This window comes from Pangasianodon hypophthalmus, chromosome 25 (assembly GCF_027358585.1).
Source record: "Pangasianodon hypophthalmus isolate fPanHyp1 chromosome 25, fPanHyp1.pri, whole genome shotgun sequence".
In the NCBI taxonomy this organism is placed as follows: domain Eukaryota; kingdom Metazoa; phylum Chordata; class Actinopteri; order Siluriformes; family Pangasiidae; genus Pangasianodon; species Pangasianodon hypophthalmus.
The window spans coordinates 7,520,934-7,538,027 of NC_069734.1; the positions used below are offsets into that span (position 1 = coordinate 7,520,934).

Sequence of the window (17,094 nt, forward strand, 5' to 3'; positions counted from 1 at the left end):
TCATTCATTCATTCATTCATTCCTCTTCAGTAATAGCTTTATCATGGTCAGGATTGTGGTGGATCCAGATCCTCTCCTGGGAATACTGGATAAGAGGTGGGAATACACCCTAGATGAGATGCTAGTTCATCACAGGGCACCATGCACACACACCTACACCTAAGTGCATTCTAGTGCAGCCAGTCAGTCAAACTAATCCAGAGAACCTTTACTAAATCCAGATGAACCCTAACTCAAACAAATCCAGAGAACCCTAAGGAAATCCATAAGAAGATGGGAAGAACATGCACAGACAATAAAACCAAGCTCAGGATTGAACTAAGGACCCTGGAGTTGTGAGACTCGTAATGCACAGGAAGATGGAGGTGTGATGGATTTGTGTCTCGTCCACGGTGTATTCCTGTCTTGCACAGTGTTCCTGTAATAGGCTTACGATGCGCTTCCTGAAGTTTAATGAATGAAGGGAAGACGGAGGTGGTTTTTTTCCTCTTCGTTGCTCTCTTACCCGTAAGACTCCACTCTTCATTATTTCAAATGAGAAATGTTTAATATCCATTGTATATTATCATAAATAAGTATTTAAACCATTCCAATATGTTAGCTAAAGATCCTAAAAAGCTGAGAATATAATTGTTGTATTAGCAGCCCTTATGAGCAGATGTACTAGCAGTGGTAATTTCAGACTTAACTCTAGACTAAAACTTTTTGATGATGACTCAAACCAAAGGCCATGGTTTTTGTCTAAATAAACAAGCTATATTTTTACAGCCTCTGTATGGCCTGCTATGACTCAGTGTCTGCTTCCCAGCAGGAAGATGAGAACGCTCCTCGGTTCAAGCCTGAGCTTGGGTTACTGTCTGTGGATTCATTCACACGTTCTCCTCTTATTCTTTCTCAAAAAAAAATCATGCCAGTAAGTGCTCTGGCTGTACAAAGTTGCCCCTAGGTGTGAATGAATGTGTGAATGTGTGTGTGTGTGTGTGTGTGTGTGAGCTTGGTGCCTTTGATGGATTGGCGTCCCAGTCGAGGTGTCTCCCTCCCTCGTACCCAGTGCTCCAGATCCACGTGACCAATATAAAGCTCTTACTGATGATGAATGAATGATGATGATCTCAGAGTGAGGCAGGATCAGGGAGAGACCAACAGCAGGCAGGAAACTAATAGAGGACATGACATCTTTATTTATAGCTGAAATGCTACAATCTTTAGGGAGAACAAAGAAAACAAACAGAGGAAAACAACATTTTTTCCTGTCAGTCTGTTTGCAACAGTCACTAGATTTTTATTTATACACTTGTTTCTTTCTGATGTCAGGTTTTATATTAGATGCCATAGTCAATTTCTGTGCAACCGCACAGTAAAATAGCATTCAGTGAAACATGCCAATTTCCTTAGACAGGAGATGGAAAATATACACTGAGTGTGTTCTTCAGGCAGACAAGGCAGAATACAATCATAACATAGTCAAGGGTTACTGTGATTTTTTTTATTATTTAGATTCACAACCTTCTGGTCCTTAGCAGTGTAAATGAAACACAATTCGATCCACCATGGTCACTGAAAATATTATCAGCTGCACAGCCTGATAAAGTTTAACAGGCTGTCTTATATAATAGTCCACTTTTTATATACTTCTGTTTATACCCCACACGTGATTCGGGGTTTATTTATTTGAATAGCACAGAGGTGACTGAGAAATGTACATGTATAGACTAGAAGAATGGCGCAGGTAATGGAACTGCTCGTAATGGCTCTTCTGATTTCTCGGTATTTCTGCCACAGTGCTCATTTGAGCGAAAGATAAAACACCACATACTGAACCATACAGTGTAATACAGATGTGCTTGATGTTTAAAAGGATTATATTTTTAGACATGGCTCATTCTCGTGACTATGTTTGTTCCAGCAACAAGAAAGTACATTGTCCAGTCTTCACAGGTTTCCAAGTTCTCCCGTTCTCCTTGAGCTTCTCTTTCAAAATAAGATAAGAAGTTCCTCAGCGGTTCTTTGGATGGTTACCGGGTCTAGCTTCTTGACATTCTCAGAAATAAAGGCACCAAACTGTAGCTTTCCTTGTCCTTGTTTTCCGTGTGCCATCAAGGGTACATCTTTTGTAACTTTAGTATGTATCTTTATATGTTTAAAAATAATTTAAGGTACTGAATCGGACCGTAATGACCACCGATGCACCTTTAAAGCTTTGCTTGAAAAGTTAATTAAAAGTAAATACATATTAAATATTAATTTTAATAACTTTGGTTCCATCAGAGGAACAAACCCTTAGGTCACTAGATTGATTTTTTTTGTTTGTTTGTTTAAATTCTGTTCAAGGTTTGATTTTTCTTTTGGGGTCCAAAAGTCTGAGAATGCATCCAAAAATGTGAAAAAAAACTTCTATTTTGCATTCTTTTGTAATTTAACACAACAATTTTCATTACAAATTATAGTACTGGCACCAACCTGAGTGAAAAGTAGACTCTTTGAAATATTTACATGAATTTCAGAGTTTCTTCGTATTTTGTACATCCTCTTTTTGCTGTAATGACTGAGCACTCGAGCTTGCATGGACTCCACAAGTTTGTGCAAAACCTTATGATCCATTTCGGATCAAATCAAACAGAGTGTCATCTGAACACATGCTTCAGTAGAAGAGATTAGGCATGAGGAAAATCTGACCTTTTGTACAAAGCATTTGTACATGCTCAATCTCACACATTTACATACATTTAAAATAGGGAGCTAGGAATAGTGCAGAAGATTGAATATTAATATTTATATTTTTAGATATATAATATCTATATATAAATAATATATATTAAATTTAATTTGATATAATATTTATATATTTATATATTAACATTTGTTTCAAAATATTTAAAATTTTTAAAATCGCCTGTTTATTTCCAAATAATGTTTATTTCCATTTTCTTAAATAAAAAAAAATCAATGTAGTGTCAGACTTTTGGACCCCACTGTATGCACACACACACACACACACACACACACGGCTTGGTAACTGCACAGAGACGACAGGAGAGAGAGATTGTCTTACTTTCAGAGTGTTTTCAGAACAATAAACATTGTACACATCATTACGCACAATAAAACGTGTTCACTCAGCTGGCGGAAAACACGTGTTTCTTTTGAATCTGCTGATGTTTTCTTTTTTTTTCTTTTTTCTTTTGTTCTGCGCCTCCGAAAGCAACAACAGCTACGATCACGTGTAGGTTAGAGACAGAAACAGACGTTTGTGCGTACGAGGAGCGCAAGCAGAGCGCGCGCGTTCAAACCCGGAGAAAAAAGTCTCTCAGCTTCCGCCTGAACTCCCTGCGCGTGAGGCAGTAAATAACCGGGTTTAAGCAGCTGTTCGCGTGAGCCAGGCACACCGTGAGCGGGAACACGTAGGTGTGCACCACGTAGTAGGCCTTGTCCCAGCGCGCGGCGTTCAGCTTCACCAGGACTCCCCACAGCGTCACGGCGTGATTGGGCATCCAGCAGAGGAAGAAGGACAAGACCACCACGGCGACCGAGCGCGTGACGCGCGCTCTGGACTTCAAGCTGCGGCGGCGCACGAGCCTCAGCAGCAGCAGGTAGCTGATGGAGACGATGGCCATGGGTATCACAAAGGCGAGCAGGATTTTCTGCAGGTGATACACGGCTAACCAGCGCTGCCCGTTCGGAAAGCGTAAAAGGCAGAGCTTTTCTCCGGCCACCTCGTTAACCGTGGAGAAGATGGACGTGGGCGCGGTGGCAGCGGTGGCCAGCAGCCACAACACGGCTGCTACGAGTCTGACAGAGGTGCGCGCGCCTCGCCCGCCGGCGCGCTCTTTCAGAGCGGACGCCATGCACCTGTAGCGCGCGACGCTCATGGCAGTGAGAAAGAACACACCTGCGTACATGTTCATCACCGTGGCCGAAAGCACGAGCTTGCACATGACGTCTCCAAACGGCCAGCTGAAGTCCAGCGCCGCGTCTGCAGCCCAGAACGGCAGCGTGAGCGCGAACTGGAAATCCGTCACGGCCAGATGGAGCACGAAGACGTTGGTCTCAGATTTCCTGCGCGCTTGTTTCGCCCGGATAAACACGAGCACAAACAGGTTGCCCACCAGCCCCGCGGCGCACACCACCGCGTAGGTAACGGAGATAAAGCAGCGCAGGAGCGGACTGCCGTCAGCAGACACGTCGATGTCCTCCAGACTCCCAAAACTTATGGATCTGTTCGCTATGACGCTCTGAAACAAATCCTCTGTCGCGTCGCTGTTCGTTATCACTTCGATGTTCCCCATAGCACCTGCATGTACGACTAGGCGCGCGCGCTTGGCAGGGCACGTGATGCGTAACTGCGCGTAAAGCTTATGGCGCGCGCCTGTACCGTGCCGCGCGGGTTATCTTAAAACCCCGCCCCTCGACCACCCTGATTGGTAGATGTCAGTGGTGATGGACGTCTACATCAGAATCAGTGGAGCTCATCAGTAAACTTCACGACATGAAGCAGCTGACTGCCCGGTGCCAAAACGCATTCAGGCACGCGCCTTATGGAAATATTGAAGGCTGTCTGAAGGCTTATGTCCCCGAGGTGATTTTGTCTGCCACACACCTAGAGTCATCATTTGTATGAGGCTAGTAGTTTAATGCAGGAGCCTTTTTTATTCATAAAAGTTGTGATTCGTTTGTGAATCGGTTCCGATTCTTTTGTGAATCACTACCACGTCATTAGTCTGTAAGCCATAGGCTTGTGCTTGTACCTTATACCTTATACCTTATGCCCCATCGCCCTGGGAAAGTGTAGTTCGTTAAAATATCTTTGGCCTTTGGTTGTTTTCACTCTCATCAAGAAGGCCAACTTCTCCACTTCCTCAGAAAACTGCAGAGGCACTGAGTAAAGAGGCAGCTGCAGGGGTGTAGCCAGGACAGTGGGATGACCAGCTTAGTCCTAATGACTTTTTTAGGGCAGCAATCTAGGGTTATCCCCAGTGTACATAAAAGGCATACAGCTAAGCAACATCTTTTTTGTCATTTCATTTGTTTGCATGCTGTTCTGCTAAATTTGCACCAGCTGACTCAGAATTAATGCACATTTCTTGCACTTGTCATGCACTTATTGCTTAGTTTATTGTTGATTGTTGAGCTGTACCAAACTCAATCACCACTAGTATCGTTGTGAAGCATTAAAAAAAATATATTGAATCTTTCGCTCTTTGGTGTCCTTTCTGGTTTCTTCTAAAGGGCTCTGAGTGAAGACACAAGAAGTGTTGTAAACCAAAGCAACTAAATTTCAAAAGATTTCCAAAGCATCCATCAATAGAAGTGTTTAAAAAGTTGGTCAGAATTGAAACACTGGTTAAAATACAGGTCGATTAAAAAAATATAACACTTACTACCAAGATTTTACTTTTGGCCTACAGTTTTCTTTATAGTACTGTTGCAGTTTCTTTGGTGAAATGGTGTTGAGTTTACATTTTATACTTACACGTGCATCTGTAATTAGTAATCTCTCCTTCTTGTGTTATAAAGTTCACACTTTCACTGCAAGTTGGTCTAAAGGTGTTTTCAGCCTTGTCACCATTCTTGTCCTTAAGCCTAAGGATGCTTAACTATACAGTTACCAATAATAATGTTGAAATTGTCTATTAACAGTGTATTCTAATAAATATTCAAGAGCTGCTCAGGTTAGAAATACTTTTCTAAGAACATTAAAATCAAAATGGAGCATAAATTAAATGAATGGAGATGTTGACTCAAAAGCTAAAATCTGCACTTCATTATTTTTTCTAAAAAAGACAAAAAGACACTTTCATCTTTACAGCCATAATAATCTTGTGGAAGAATTTCATGTTAGGAGTCAGAGAGCCACAAAACAAAACATGGTGTTTACTGCCACCTGCTGTTACACTAGCATTAGCAACAGGGTCACACAGAAAAGAAACCATTTACTACTAGGAACCTCTTTGCAACTGAGTCCTAAGAATTAAACATTTTTTCCCCAGAATAATCTACCAGGGAGTCCAGCTGTGCTCTGTTCAGACCATAGTTTAGTTATAAATCACATGATTTAGCATCGGCTCACTGGGTTCTGTTCTTCATACAACACTTAATGAATGCAGTATCCAAGTAACCCTGATTTGTTAATTGTTCTAATTCCACACAGTCTAATTCAATTCTTTGAACCTACCTGACAAATGAATTATTATATCTGGATTAAGTCAAATACCTGTGTGCTCTCGTTTGCCTGGAAGGGCAGATACACTATATGGCCAGAAGTACTGTACGTGAACACCTGACCATCACACCCATGTGTGGCTCTTCCCCAAACTGTTACCACAAAATTGGAAGCACAGAATTGTATAGGATGTCTCTGTATACTGCAGCATTAGAATTTCCCTTCACTAGAACTAAGAGGACCAAATCTGTTCCAGCATGACAAAGCCCTTACGTACAAAGCGAGCAAATCGAGTGGAACAAGATGTTCAACAAGCATATATGGGTGCAGTGGTCACGTGTGCGCAAACTTTTGGTCATATAGTGTATATAGAGAACTGCTTGTCATTGACAGTTTAATGAGAATGGTACAGAAGCCTCAGAGTCTATTATATTTTCATGTGCATGAACAGGTTAATTCACTGTGCTACAGGTTACTAACTCATTAATCCATGCACAAAAACAAGCCAGGCCTCAGGTTTATCATACGTGTCTGCCATCGTTCTCTCCACAGCTTTATCTCTTCTTCTTTATATCAGCAGATATTCCACAAGCCAATTACAGAATAAAATGGAAATTTTGGAACATTTGGGAATTGACACTTAGTTTAAACTGGACAGCAGTGAATATTTTTTCAATTTAATTCATTGAGGCCTCTTGACAGTTTCATAGTTTGAAGTTATCAAACTATTGAGAGGCCCCAGTGAACTGGATGCTCATATTTTGTGGTGTAAACCTTGTGCAAATATTTGCTCAGAGGGCACGAAACAGGCCTTCGTGGTATGGTTTCTGTTGCACTGTGTAGTTTTCAGGAATAGTTTACTTTTATTGTGTATAAAGTTCAAAATATTCCGTTAAATGAATGGAAATCTATCTTGTCTAAATATATAGTCTCAGAAAAAAGGCTATTAAACTGTAATATTGGTTGTCAATAACAAAGCAGAGTCAAAGTAGAGTGAACATTTCACCTGAATTGTTTCTTTTAAAACTCTTTTAAAGGTACAATAGTGGCCTATAAGAATTACAAGCCATTACTTCAATGGCAAGGCTTATTCGAGAACTACGGCCACTTTTTACAGCCTCAAACCAATAGTGTAGATGAATGATCAATAAAAAGGCTCATACACTGTAGCTTTATGTTTAATGAGGCTAATGAGTCAGTCATATCTTTTTTTATTCAGTCATATCTTTTTTTAATTTATCTGAAATAAAGAAAAAAAGGCATTCAAAAGTTTAACTCAATGTATTTATTACATCTAAACGTCCCTAAATAAACAGGTAACATTTATTAAGTAAACAATTTCTTCCAATGCAGGTAATAAATATTTTTTCCCTTAGTACTTTATACAAACTGACATTGTTCTACTATACAATATTTCTTCCACATCTCCTTAAAAAGCTGTTTCTCTTATCGGACATGCCACAGACAGAGGAAGTGAAGTTTAAGGCAGTGAGCGCAGATGTCAGCTTATATGAAATGAAAAATAATAAAATAAAATAAAATCTGACTCAGACACAATGTCTACTTTATAGCACAGTTTTTTTTGCATTTGAAAAAATATAGAAATAGCTTTGATGTGATGTTCCAGGGCCAGAATACAAATACATATCAATCTTGTTCACACAATTACCCCTACATCAAATAAAATCGCACACACCCACACATACACACAAAATACTTCCCTTTGTCAATCATTACAAAACACTGACATCAAGTTGATGAACAATAGGTTGAGATTTTGTTGGTATTATCGAGCAAATCAGCTTTTATACGCTTTGTAATTAATAATATCAACCATACATGCAGAGAAAGGAAGCAGAAAAGTTCAGTTCAAATGGATTGAAAGATTCAGTTCAAAATGGAGTGACCATGTTGATGCTGTTGATGTATTTATTGACTTACTGTGAACTGAAAAGGGACCAAAAAAAAAAATTATCGACTTATTTTGGTTTGATGGTGGAGGCGTGATCCAAAGCAACAGTTATTGAGCAAATATGACCAGACATTCAGTCTTTAACACTGTCAGAGAGCATGTTATTCAAAGAAAAACTAGAACATAACTGCAGGAGTTGAAAGCACAAGAGGTTGCAATCGTCAGTTTGACTGTAACATAATAAAGCTTATATTTGTATGAGCTAATCCAGCGTTTTACACAAGAGAATCAATTCTCCCACATAAATGGAACAATCGGGACTATTAAAATGTAGGTCAGTCATGACATTACACGTTAAACCGTGTTCTGAACACCTTCTCTCCTATACAATGCCATCTTTGTTAAAATTAGGCAGCTGAGTGACAGAGAGAGATAATCAGTGCCAAAAGGTATTTGTTGTCTACGATATTGAGCAATCAACTGAATGAAACACTGTTTCATGAGGTTACAGCATGATAAAACAACTGAAAATACTGAAGATAATTTATGCACTAAAAAGTAGAGAAATCATTTAGCAGGTGATGGAAATATGGACCATTATGAAAAAGATCAGTCACACTATGAAGGCTGAATATCGAGAACACAAGCCTATCATAATTATCTCAGCCAGAAATGCAATTAGGTGTTGGGACAAGATCTCAAGCAACACCAAGCACTGTGCAAGCCCACACACACACACACACACACACGCACACACACACACACAGCTTTATATATCCCGAATGATCTCAAGCAAAATGAGGTACTTTAAACCTTCATCTTCAACCTTTCTTAATTTAAATAACTCTTAAAATAAATATATTGTTCTTTACCAACACAGGAAGTGTTGAGCCGTAGAGTAAAAGGTCATGCGCATTCAAGCCACAAGGCCGTCATCTCATATGCTGGGGCTGTCTATGAAATAGACCTTTTCTCTCTCACCTGCTAAGATCGAGCCATTTTAGTGTTTAAAAAGGCTCCGTTGTATCTTGTAGGTTATTATCTAACTTCTTCCTCTCCTTTTCTTAACTCCTCTATCTAAAGAATGGAAAGGGATGAGAGGAAGAGATGCGAGGACATAGAAGTCAAATGGTTTGTTTGTTTGCCAAATTAGACATTTTTGCTCACTAAAGCATCATTTTAAAGCAATATTCATTACTGATGACTTGTTGCACAGCTGTCACTTGCCACTGGGTGTAACAGGTCTACATATGAACAAAAAAGTATCATTACACACCGATTTAACATAAAATACGACACTGCAGGTGTAGATCACCATGCTTGCACAGTCACCTGACTTGCATCATCTGCACGTCTTGTGTAAATTCCAGCACAGCGTAGGCTGCTTTCACGCTAGGTGTTTTTTTTTTCTTGTTGTTGTTGATATGAGAAAAGCAGCTCACAAGATGCACAAAATTTAACCATAACAACACTGTTGCTGTTTCTATCTTCCGACTGTACTGGTTAATTAGCTAGCTTATCTAGCTACATTTCTGAACAACAAAGGTTAAATTGATTTCTCAATTTTAGCCTAACTATGGTGAGTAGGAGGCTTCTGTGCTCTGGGATGAAATCTATCCAAGAACCTACTATCGGATATATTTCATCTCTATGAAATTTGATCAATTCCCAGGTCACGAGCTGAAGGACTAGGATCAAAGTGGCGAGGAGGCATCAATTAGAGTACTGAGCAGAACTCTAAGTACTAGAGTTGTTTATTATAAAGCTGTATATAAAGCTTCTCACAAGGATAGGAGCAGTTCTGAGTCAAACTCTCACTCACACACGCGCACACACACTCAAACACACACACAACTGTGTGTGTAACATAGAGAAATGCTGCATCAGATCAAAACACAGACGGCAAATTTTCCAACCACTAGAAGTCTTTCGGGTTGACACACACTTCCGTACTCACCTCAAAAAAACAAAACAAAACAAAAAACACACAAACGGAAGAAACAGTGAAATACAGTTTGAGTCACAGAAAGAAAGAAAGGAAGAAAGAAAGAAAGAAAGGAGAATGATTTTCTGTGGCATCGCTTTTGGCATTGTGCAAAAAAAGTGGTCTGAAATATAAAAAAGTGATTTAGCACAAATTCTACAAAGATGACAGTACAATCAGAGCAAAATGTGTCTGCTCTTAATTATAAATAAGTGTAATATAATTAAGAAGAAGAGAAAAAGCAATGGCAGGAGACAGCAGATTCCTGAAGATAAAGAAATGCTTAACAGTTCACATACTTCATATAATTTAAAAGTATTATAAAACCATCTGCGAGCTGAAAAACACTGCCAGCACTAGAGATGCATGTCTCTGTCCATCTGGAACGTCCATGTGGACGAGGGACGGGCAAGCACGCTGCGATGTCCCTGTGTGGGAGGGTAACGCCTTCGACGTGGATTCAGAAATGACACTAAATATAATGTAGCAAAAGACCATAAAGATATAAAATATTATAACAGTATAATCAAGGGGACAACAACACAACAATTTGTGATGAAATAAAAAAGTCTTTTTTTTCCATGGAAGAAAACCAAACCTTAGTTATTCGCATAATAGGAAAAAAAGTCTTCTGAGTTTATATATACAAAAAGTAAAACTGAAAATATATTTGTTCTCTGTACATAGCAAACGTTCATCGTTTAGGAAAAACAAATAAACACCTCACTTTCTTTTTTTCTGGTTTCTTTCGTGTTTTTGTTTTCTCCCAAAACCAAATGTATGGAGTCTGTTTGGAGCGTGAGGGTGTGGATCAGTCTAGCGAGATGATATCAGGGATGGAGCTGTAGATGTCCGAGCCGGAGCGGGGGATTGTGGGAAGGCTGCTGCTGCTGGAGCTGTTGCTGTTGCTGCGGTTGACGTTCAGAGCGGCGTGAACAGCACTGCCGCTGCTACTCACCGGAGTGCCAGGAGCGTCCAGGAAGAGCTGAGAGGAGCTGTACGGCAGGAAACGGTTCAGCAGGAGGTCGTGATCCTCAGACGCCGAGGCTGCCGCCGCTGCCATCACCATGTTATAGTGCTGAGAGACAGAGAGAGATTAGAGGAAGAAAAAAGCAAACCCTTTTTTTTTGGCACAGAAGTATTTATATTTTTAATTCAATCTTTTGAAAAATGATCAATCGTACCTGATGATTCTCTCCTTGTAAAAATGAGAAAAAGTTCAAATCTGTTAAAAACAGAAAGATCAAACCGTGATTCTTCTCATTTGTAATGTATGCAATTGACAGTATTATGGGACATAGCTATAGAGCAATGGCTATACATAGCTAGGGCTTTTAATTTGTATTACATTAAATATTTACAATTCAAATGCATTCAAATATGAATTTTTAAAAATTATTTTATACCTCCATAAACAGAGTGACCATTAGCAGTAGCTACACTATGTGCTTACTGCATAAAGCATGAAAGATGAAAACTGTCAAGACCATAATTTGACCGACTCTCAAGTGGCTTCCTATTCACTATATACATATATATATATATATATATATATATATACACATACTCACTACATAGAAGCACAACATAACGATCTGCAGAACCTGAACATATTTTGACATTCAGCCAAAAATAAGTGTTTCTAAAGAGCTTTTTAACTACTTCCATGTAACATCATCTTCTTATGCCATTACATTTTTCTTTATATTTAATGAGAAAATGCCAGTGGAGAAAATGTTTTTAATAGACATACACTATGTGACTATTTCATTTTTGCATCTTTAAATGAGTAAATATTATAAACATACAACATACAGACACTGAAATCTGTTCTGACAGGCCTAGTATATTCGTACTTCCATACCAATTTTATTCATACGTGTGTGTGTGTGTGTGTGTGTGTATACCTGACAGATCGTTGGGTGTAGGATAGTAGTGGCGGTAGTCCTGTATGAGCGGTGGAGGAGGGGGGATGTAGCTGGTCTCCATTTGTGGCATGCTGGGAGTTCGACTTGCAGGAGATGCCTGAGTACACAAATTCAACACTCTACGCACACGTGCGCGCACACACACACACACACACACACACACACACACATACATACGCACACATACATACACACACACACACACACACACACACACACACACACACACACACACAGTTAATTGCAAACAAATAAAAATGAGACAGCAAAATAAGAATGGAAACTAGAAACCCAAACCAGTTACACTCTGGTAAAATGTAGATTTAATACATTTTCTATCACATTAATAGCACTTTTCCCTGTTTTATTAAAATGCAGTTGGATTAGACTTTAGATTAAAAAATAAATTACTGTAGGAAGCACATCTGCATGATTTGCATAAAACCCATTAATTTGTATTACACCAATTAAAATTACACACACAACGCAAACGTAAAAAAAACTCACCCCTTGTTCATCTGTGGTGATGCCGGTGAGAGGGAGGGGCAGTTTCTCTTTACAGGCGGTTCTTCCTCCTCCTCATCCTCAGATGAGCTGTCCAGAGTCAGATCGATCACCTCCACTTTCTTACTGCCGCTGCCGTTCGTGTGGGAGCTGGATTTCTGCTCGGGTGCTGATGGCTGACACCCGCCTGCCAAAGGGGGTACACAAAATAAAGGATGAGCAAGAGGACAAACAATATCCGCAATAATAAAAACACAGTAACAAGCAAAGAAAAAAAAAAGCATTTCTTTTTCAGTCGTAAATGCAAATACACATAAATAATTCTACTGCCCTGTGAAACAGCCCAATTAATCAAGAACTGAGGCCCATCAGCAGCCTAGTTAACTCATGATTATAACCTACTCTCTCTCTCTCTCTCTCTCACACACGCGCGCACACACACACACATTTCTGTTATTCATTCCTGGAGCTCTCTTAGACGTTTGAGCCAATATTGGTCTTTAATGAAAGTGATATTTAATGAAAATGTTTTTGCGCTTCAGTGGATGACTAACTTATTTCATGTTCCCTGACAGGCAATTTATAATGTTAGACAGCCTTAACTGTAATTAGAAAAAGTTTTAAATTAATTTCAGCAGAGCTGACATTCTCATATTCTTGAAGCTCATTTCCTTTTAACATTCCTAACCATGGTGAATTACAGAAAGGAGGCAGATAATTTAAAAAAAATGAAACTGACAAAAGCTAATATAACCCATGGTAGTACAATATTCTCTGAAGGTGGCTAAACTAATTCAGCTCTGAAAAAAAGACCAAAAGCATACTAACAAGAGAGGAAACAAAAAAAGAGGCGCTAAAATAGAGACGAAACTAAAATGCACAGTGAGTTTCCAGTTTATCAGAGACACACCACCATGAATATATATTTTCATTGTCTTAAAGGCTTATGGTTGAAATTTGCTTCTAAGACAAATATAAATAGTGAATGTTACTGCCCATGTATACATTTATTTCTATAGCTTTAAAAATTAAATAATTTTGATTTCTTGAACACATTTCTTAGTTAGCGCATGAATTTATGTGTGTTATTTCATAGTGTTAATGTCTTGTTGTCATTCTCAAATAGCAGCAAATAGTGAAAATAAAGAAACTACGTCTATGAGCAGGTGTGAATATTTGTCTGCTAGGATACACATCTAACAACTTAACTGGAACTCAGTGTGTGATTTTTTTTCCCCATATACACTCAGCTACCAGACAGATGTACAGAATTGGCAGCTTAGTGTATATCCAGGAAAAGGTGAGATAAAAGTCATTTATTTGTGGTGAAATATCAATGTTGAAATAAATGAAGCAAATACAGTATTTTACTTATTTCTTAGCCTTTTTCAAACTGGATAATCTCTGAATCTCTGAACAGCAACTTAACATTCCTCACACAGATACCTTTAAATAATAGTGAAAAACTACCAAACCTTCTTTCTGCACCCTTAAGCACAATGTGCACTTCCAAATTCACCTGCATGCTGAAAATGAATTAATGCTGCTTCAAAAATTGATATCTTCTTACATAATGGAGTTTATGAAACAGATGATGTGAGGCTGAACACAATCCAAGCACTGAGCTGATCAGTTCAAGTCCTGGAATTACAGCTGAATCGCGCAGTCAATAACAGAGAACCCCAAACTGCTGAACTTCCACCGCCAAGAGTAATATCAAGGAATGTAATATATCAAAACTGATATTAATCAAAAATGAATTGGGAAAAAAATTATAAGCAATTCATTCATTAATTATAACCTTCTATTATCAAACCCCTTTCTCTCTGAGACTAACTCGACTAATAGACTAACTATTGTATTTATTGTGTCTTATTTGTGGGTACACAATTATTCTATAATAAATATGTCAGAAATAGAAGACAAAGTTACCGTCTACACCGTTGTATGAAGCAGACACCTCCTGCACGTCCTTTTTCGACCTCATGGGGGCCCAACTGCCATCTTCCTTAAACTGAATCTCATCACAGTCTACACAGCTGTTCAGGATCTCCATAAACAACCTACACACACACACACAGATTTAAGAGAGGTTATAAAAAGCTGCTATTTCTTCCACTCTTGCTTTATGACTGTTTATTATACTTTGTTCCCGTTGTAGTCAATAACGTACTGCTGGATTACAATTAATATAATGTGACAAATAATCTACACAGAAGAAACAAATAATAAAAGAGATTAAAAAAAAGGCAATGCAAAGATGCGCTGTTTGTTTCCACCTCTCTGTTATGATTGATCATTTTATTCATGTCATTGCTTGGAAATGACGAAATAAATAAGCGTAATAATAATAAATAAAGTAATAATAAATCAGGGATGAATTGAGACCGATTTAGATTAGAAATATGGTTTTGGAGGTATACTGGTATTGTTGTGTATTCTTGATAATTAATGTTTGGATGAGTTGGTGTTGTGAGTAGACGAACCCGTCGATGATAAGGTGTTCGTATGGTGCTTTCTTGTCACAGACGGGACACACCCAGGTGGGCTTCTTCTCGTTCATTTGGATGTAGAGTGTGGCGTCGAAGCACTGCAGGTGGGTACACGTCAATGATCTGCACGGGATCATTAGCCGCATCTTCCCCAGCTGCACACACAGACATAGACGTAAAACACACATCCCACATGGAAAAAGATAAAGATGTGCATGCATGCATACACATACACACACACACACACACACGTTTGCAGACAAACTTTACTAGGGAAACATCAGTTCCACTCAAAACACACACCCCTATCGGGAAGTATCGATGTGATTAAAGATGAAGATTAATGCGAGACGTTTCGCCTGAATAGAACATTGTTTACTGAGCTCAGTTATTCACATTTTCAAACAGCATGTTATTTTGAATTAAAGGCAAACCAGGCTTTTCAAAACAGCAGTGTGAAATTTAAACCCGCAGGCCTGATAAAGTTCTGGGCTATAATGCTGCAAGCCTGGACTTGTAAAGTACTTATTAGAAGGGTGTGTAACACAGTGTTTATGAGTGTGTGTGTGTGCACGCGCTTACCGGGCAGAGTAACGACACCCGCAAACTGGTAGTAGCAATTTCACTGTCAGGATCTGCTGTTAGCTTTTCTTTGACTGCAGAATAAAGAAGTATAAGAAAAAGAATCAGAATAAGATATATATGTAACAGTGGCAAAAAACTAAGTGGTTATTAAGGATTATATTCAATTCAATTTTATTTGCATGGTGCTTTTAACAGTAGACATTTTTAAAGCAATTTTAAAGAAATACAGATGGAGATTTAGATCCCTAATGAGCAACCAGAGGAGACAGTGGCAAGGGAAGAATTTCCCGAAATGACATATGGAAGAAACCTTTAAGAGGAGCCAGACTCAAAAGACTGCCCAGTAGATAGGGAGTCCATTGAGTCCATGTTCTTGAATATTCGAGATTCTTAAAAAGTTTAACATTAAATTAGGCACATTTGAGTATTACTACTTAGCAATGAAAAAAGTTGCTTGACTAGTCCAGGTATGGAAAATTGTGCCTCCGTAATGAGGTGTGTGCCTGCAGGTTATGAGTGTTTTTCCATTTTCTTAGCATGTGTTCACATGCACTACAAACCTGAAAGTTTATTTTTCCAGATTCAGATTTATGAAAACTGAATTTAAGACCAGTGTCACAGTTAATGTATAAAGGACTCAGTGCTGCAAAAAGTGTTTTCCTTCATGCCTATACAAACTAAGATGCTTCTTGTTCCATCTCGTACAGTGGTTCATCTCAGTACGAGTTTAAGCTTTGTAAGGTAAGGGGCAAACGAGGTCAAATTTGGGTTTGATTAAGCTTCAATTACAGCTGCAAGGCATAAAATCCAAAGCAGGACAACCCAACCACCTCACCTCCCTCTTTCTTTCTCTCATTCCAACCAACTAAAGAGTTGGAAGGAGAGAGAGAGAAAGAGTGAAACAATTTTTTTGTTCATCATCTGTATGCAACCAACTAACCTTTTAGCTAGCTAAGCATTCTGTAAGTTATCTCGCTGCCTCGTGAGGGTGTTGTGAAACTAAGTTTAAAGTGGAATGTACGGCGTCTTTAAAGTACTATAGTATAGAATAGTACAGTGCCACTGAGTGGACCATAGTGAATAAAGCCTTAATGTTTTGTGTCATGCATGTTTCGTGTTTGCGTGTGGCAGTTTAAAGATTTTGAAGGTTATTCGAATAAAAATTGAAAAGAAATGCCCATGCCTAGGAGGCAACAGTTTAAAAGAATGTACCAGTGGGATTTTTTTTTTTGCCTAATCTTTATCTCTTCCATCTGCAGTGTATGTGTGATTACCATGGAGAAGAATTTAGGCATGTTTGCCTCTGTACCGTTTGTTTCTCGGTAAAGGAAATGTTTCAAAATGATCGTTTGTGCTTATCACTACAATGTATATAATTCTACTTAGGACTGTAAGTATAGATTCAGAACAAAATGAAAAGGGTGATGAAAATTGAATGTCAGCAATATCCAAAAGCACATAAATGACAAGATGAGAGTTTGAGCTAGACAGGGTTGACCATACTTGAGCGTACACTTCTATCCTCAGCT

The 17,094-nt window shown here is 38.8% G+C and overlaps 2 protein-coding genes across 3 annotated transcripts in view; both read right to left on the bottom strand.

Moving 5' to 3' along the window:
• Positions 1-1,179: 1,179 nt before the first annotated feature.
• rxfp3.3a1 (relaxin family peptide receptor 3.3a1) lies at positions 1,180-4,373 on the bottom strand. Its single transcript, XM_026937693.3, has one exon. It carries the CDS (start codon positions 4,284-4,286, stop codon positions 3,285-3,287), a length of 1,002 nt encoding a protein of 333 aa, XP_026793494.1. The 5' UTR covers positions 4,287-4,373; the 3' UTR covers positions 1,180-3,284.
• Positions 4,374-7,426: 3,053 nt separating this feature from the next.
• Positions 7,427-17,094, bottom strand: part of pias1a (protein inhibitor of activated STAT, 1a) — a 54,892-nt gene continuing 45,224 nt past the window's right edge. For both annotated transcript variants that reach the window (XM_026937659.3, XM_053229426.1), the window contains 7 exons: positions 15,563-15,636; positions 14,975-15,135; positions 14,421-14,551; positions 12,492-12,675; positions 11,964-12,103; positions 11,241-11,281; positions 7,427-11,134 (listed from right to left, as the gene is read on the bottom strand). In XM_026937659.3, coding sequence (XP_026793460.1) covers positions 10,868-11,134; positions 11,241-11,281; positions 11,964-12,103; positions 12,492-12,675; positions 14,421-14,551; positions 14,975-15,135; positions 15,563-15,636 — 998 coding nt within the window. In that variant the 3' untranslated portion in view covers positions 7,427-10,867. The remainder of the gene's footprint in view (positions 11,135-11,240; positions 11,282-11,963; positions 12,104-12,491; positions 12,676-14,420; positions 14,552-14,974; positions 15,136-15,562; positions 15,637-17,094) is intronic.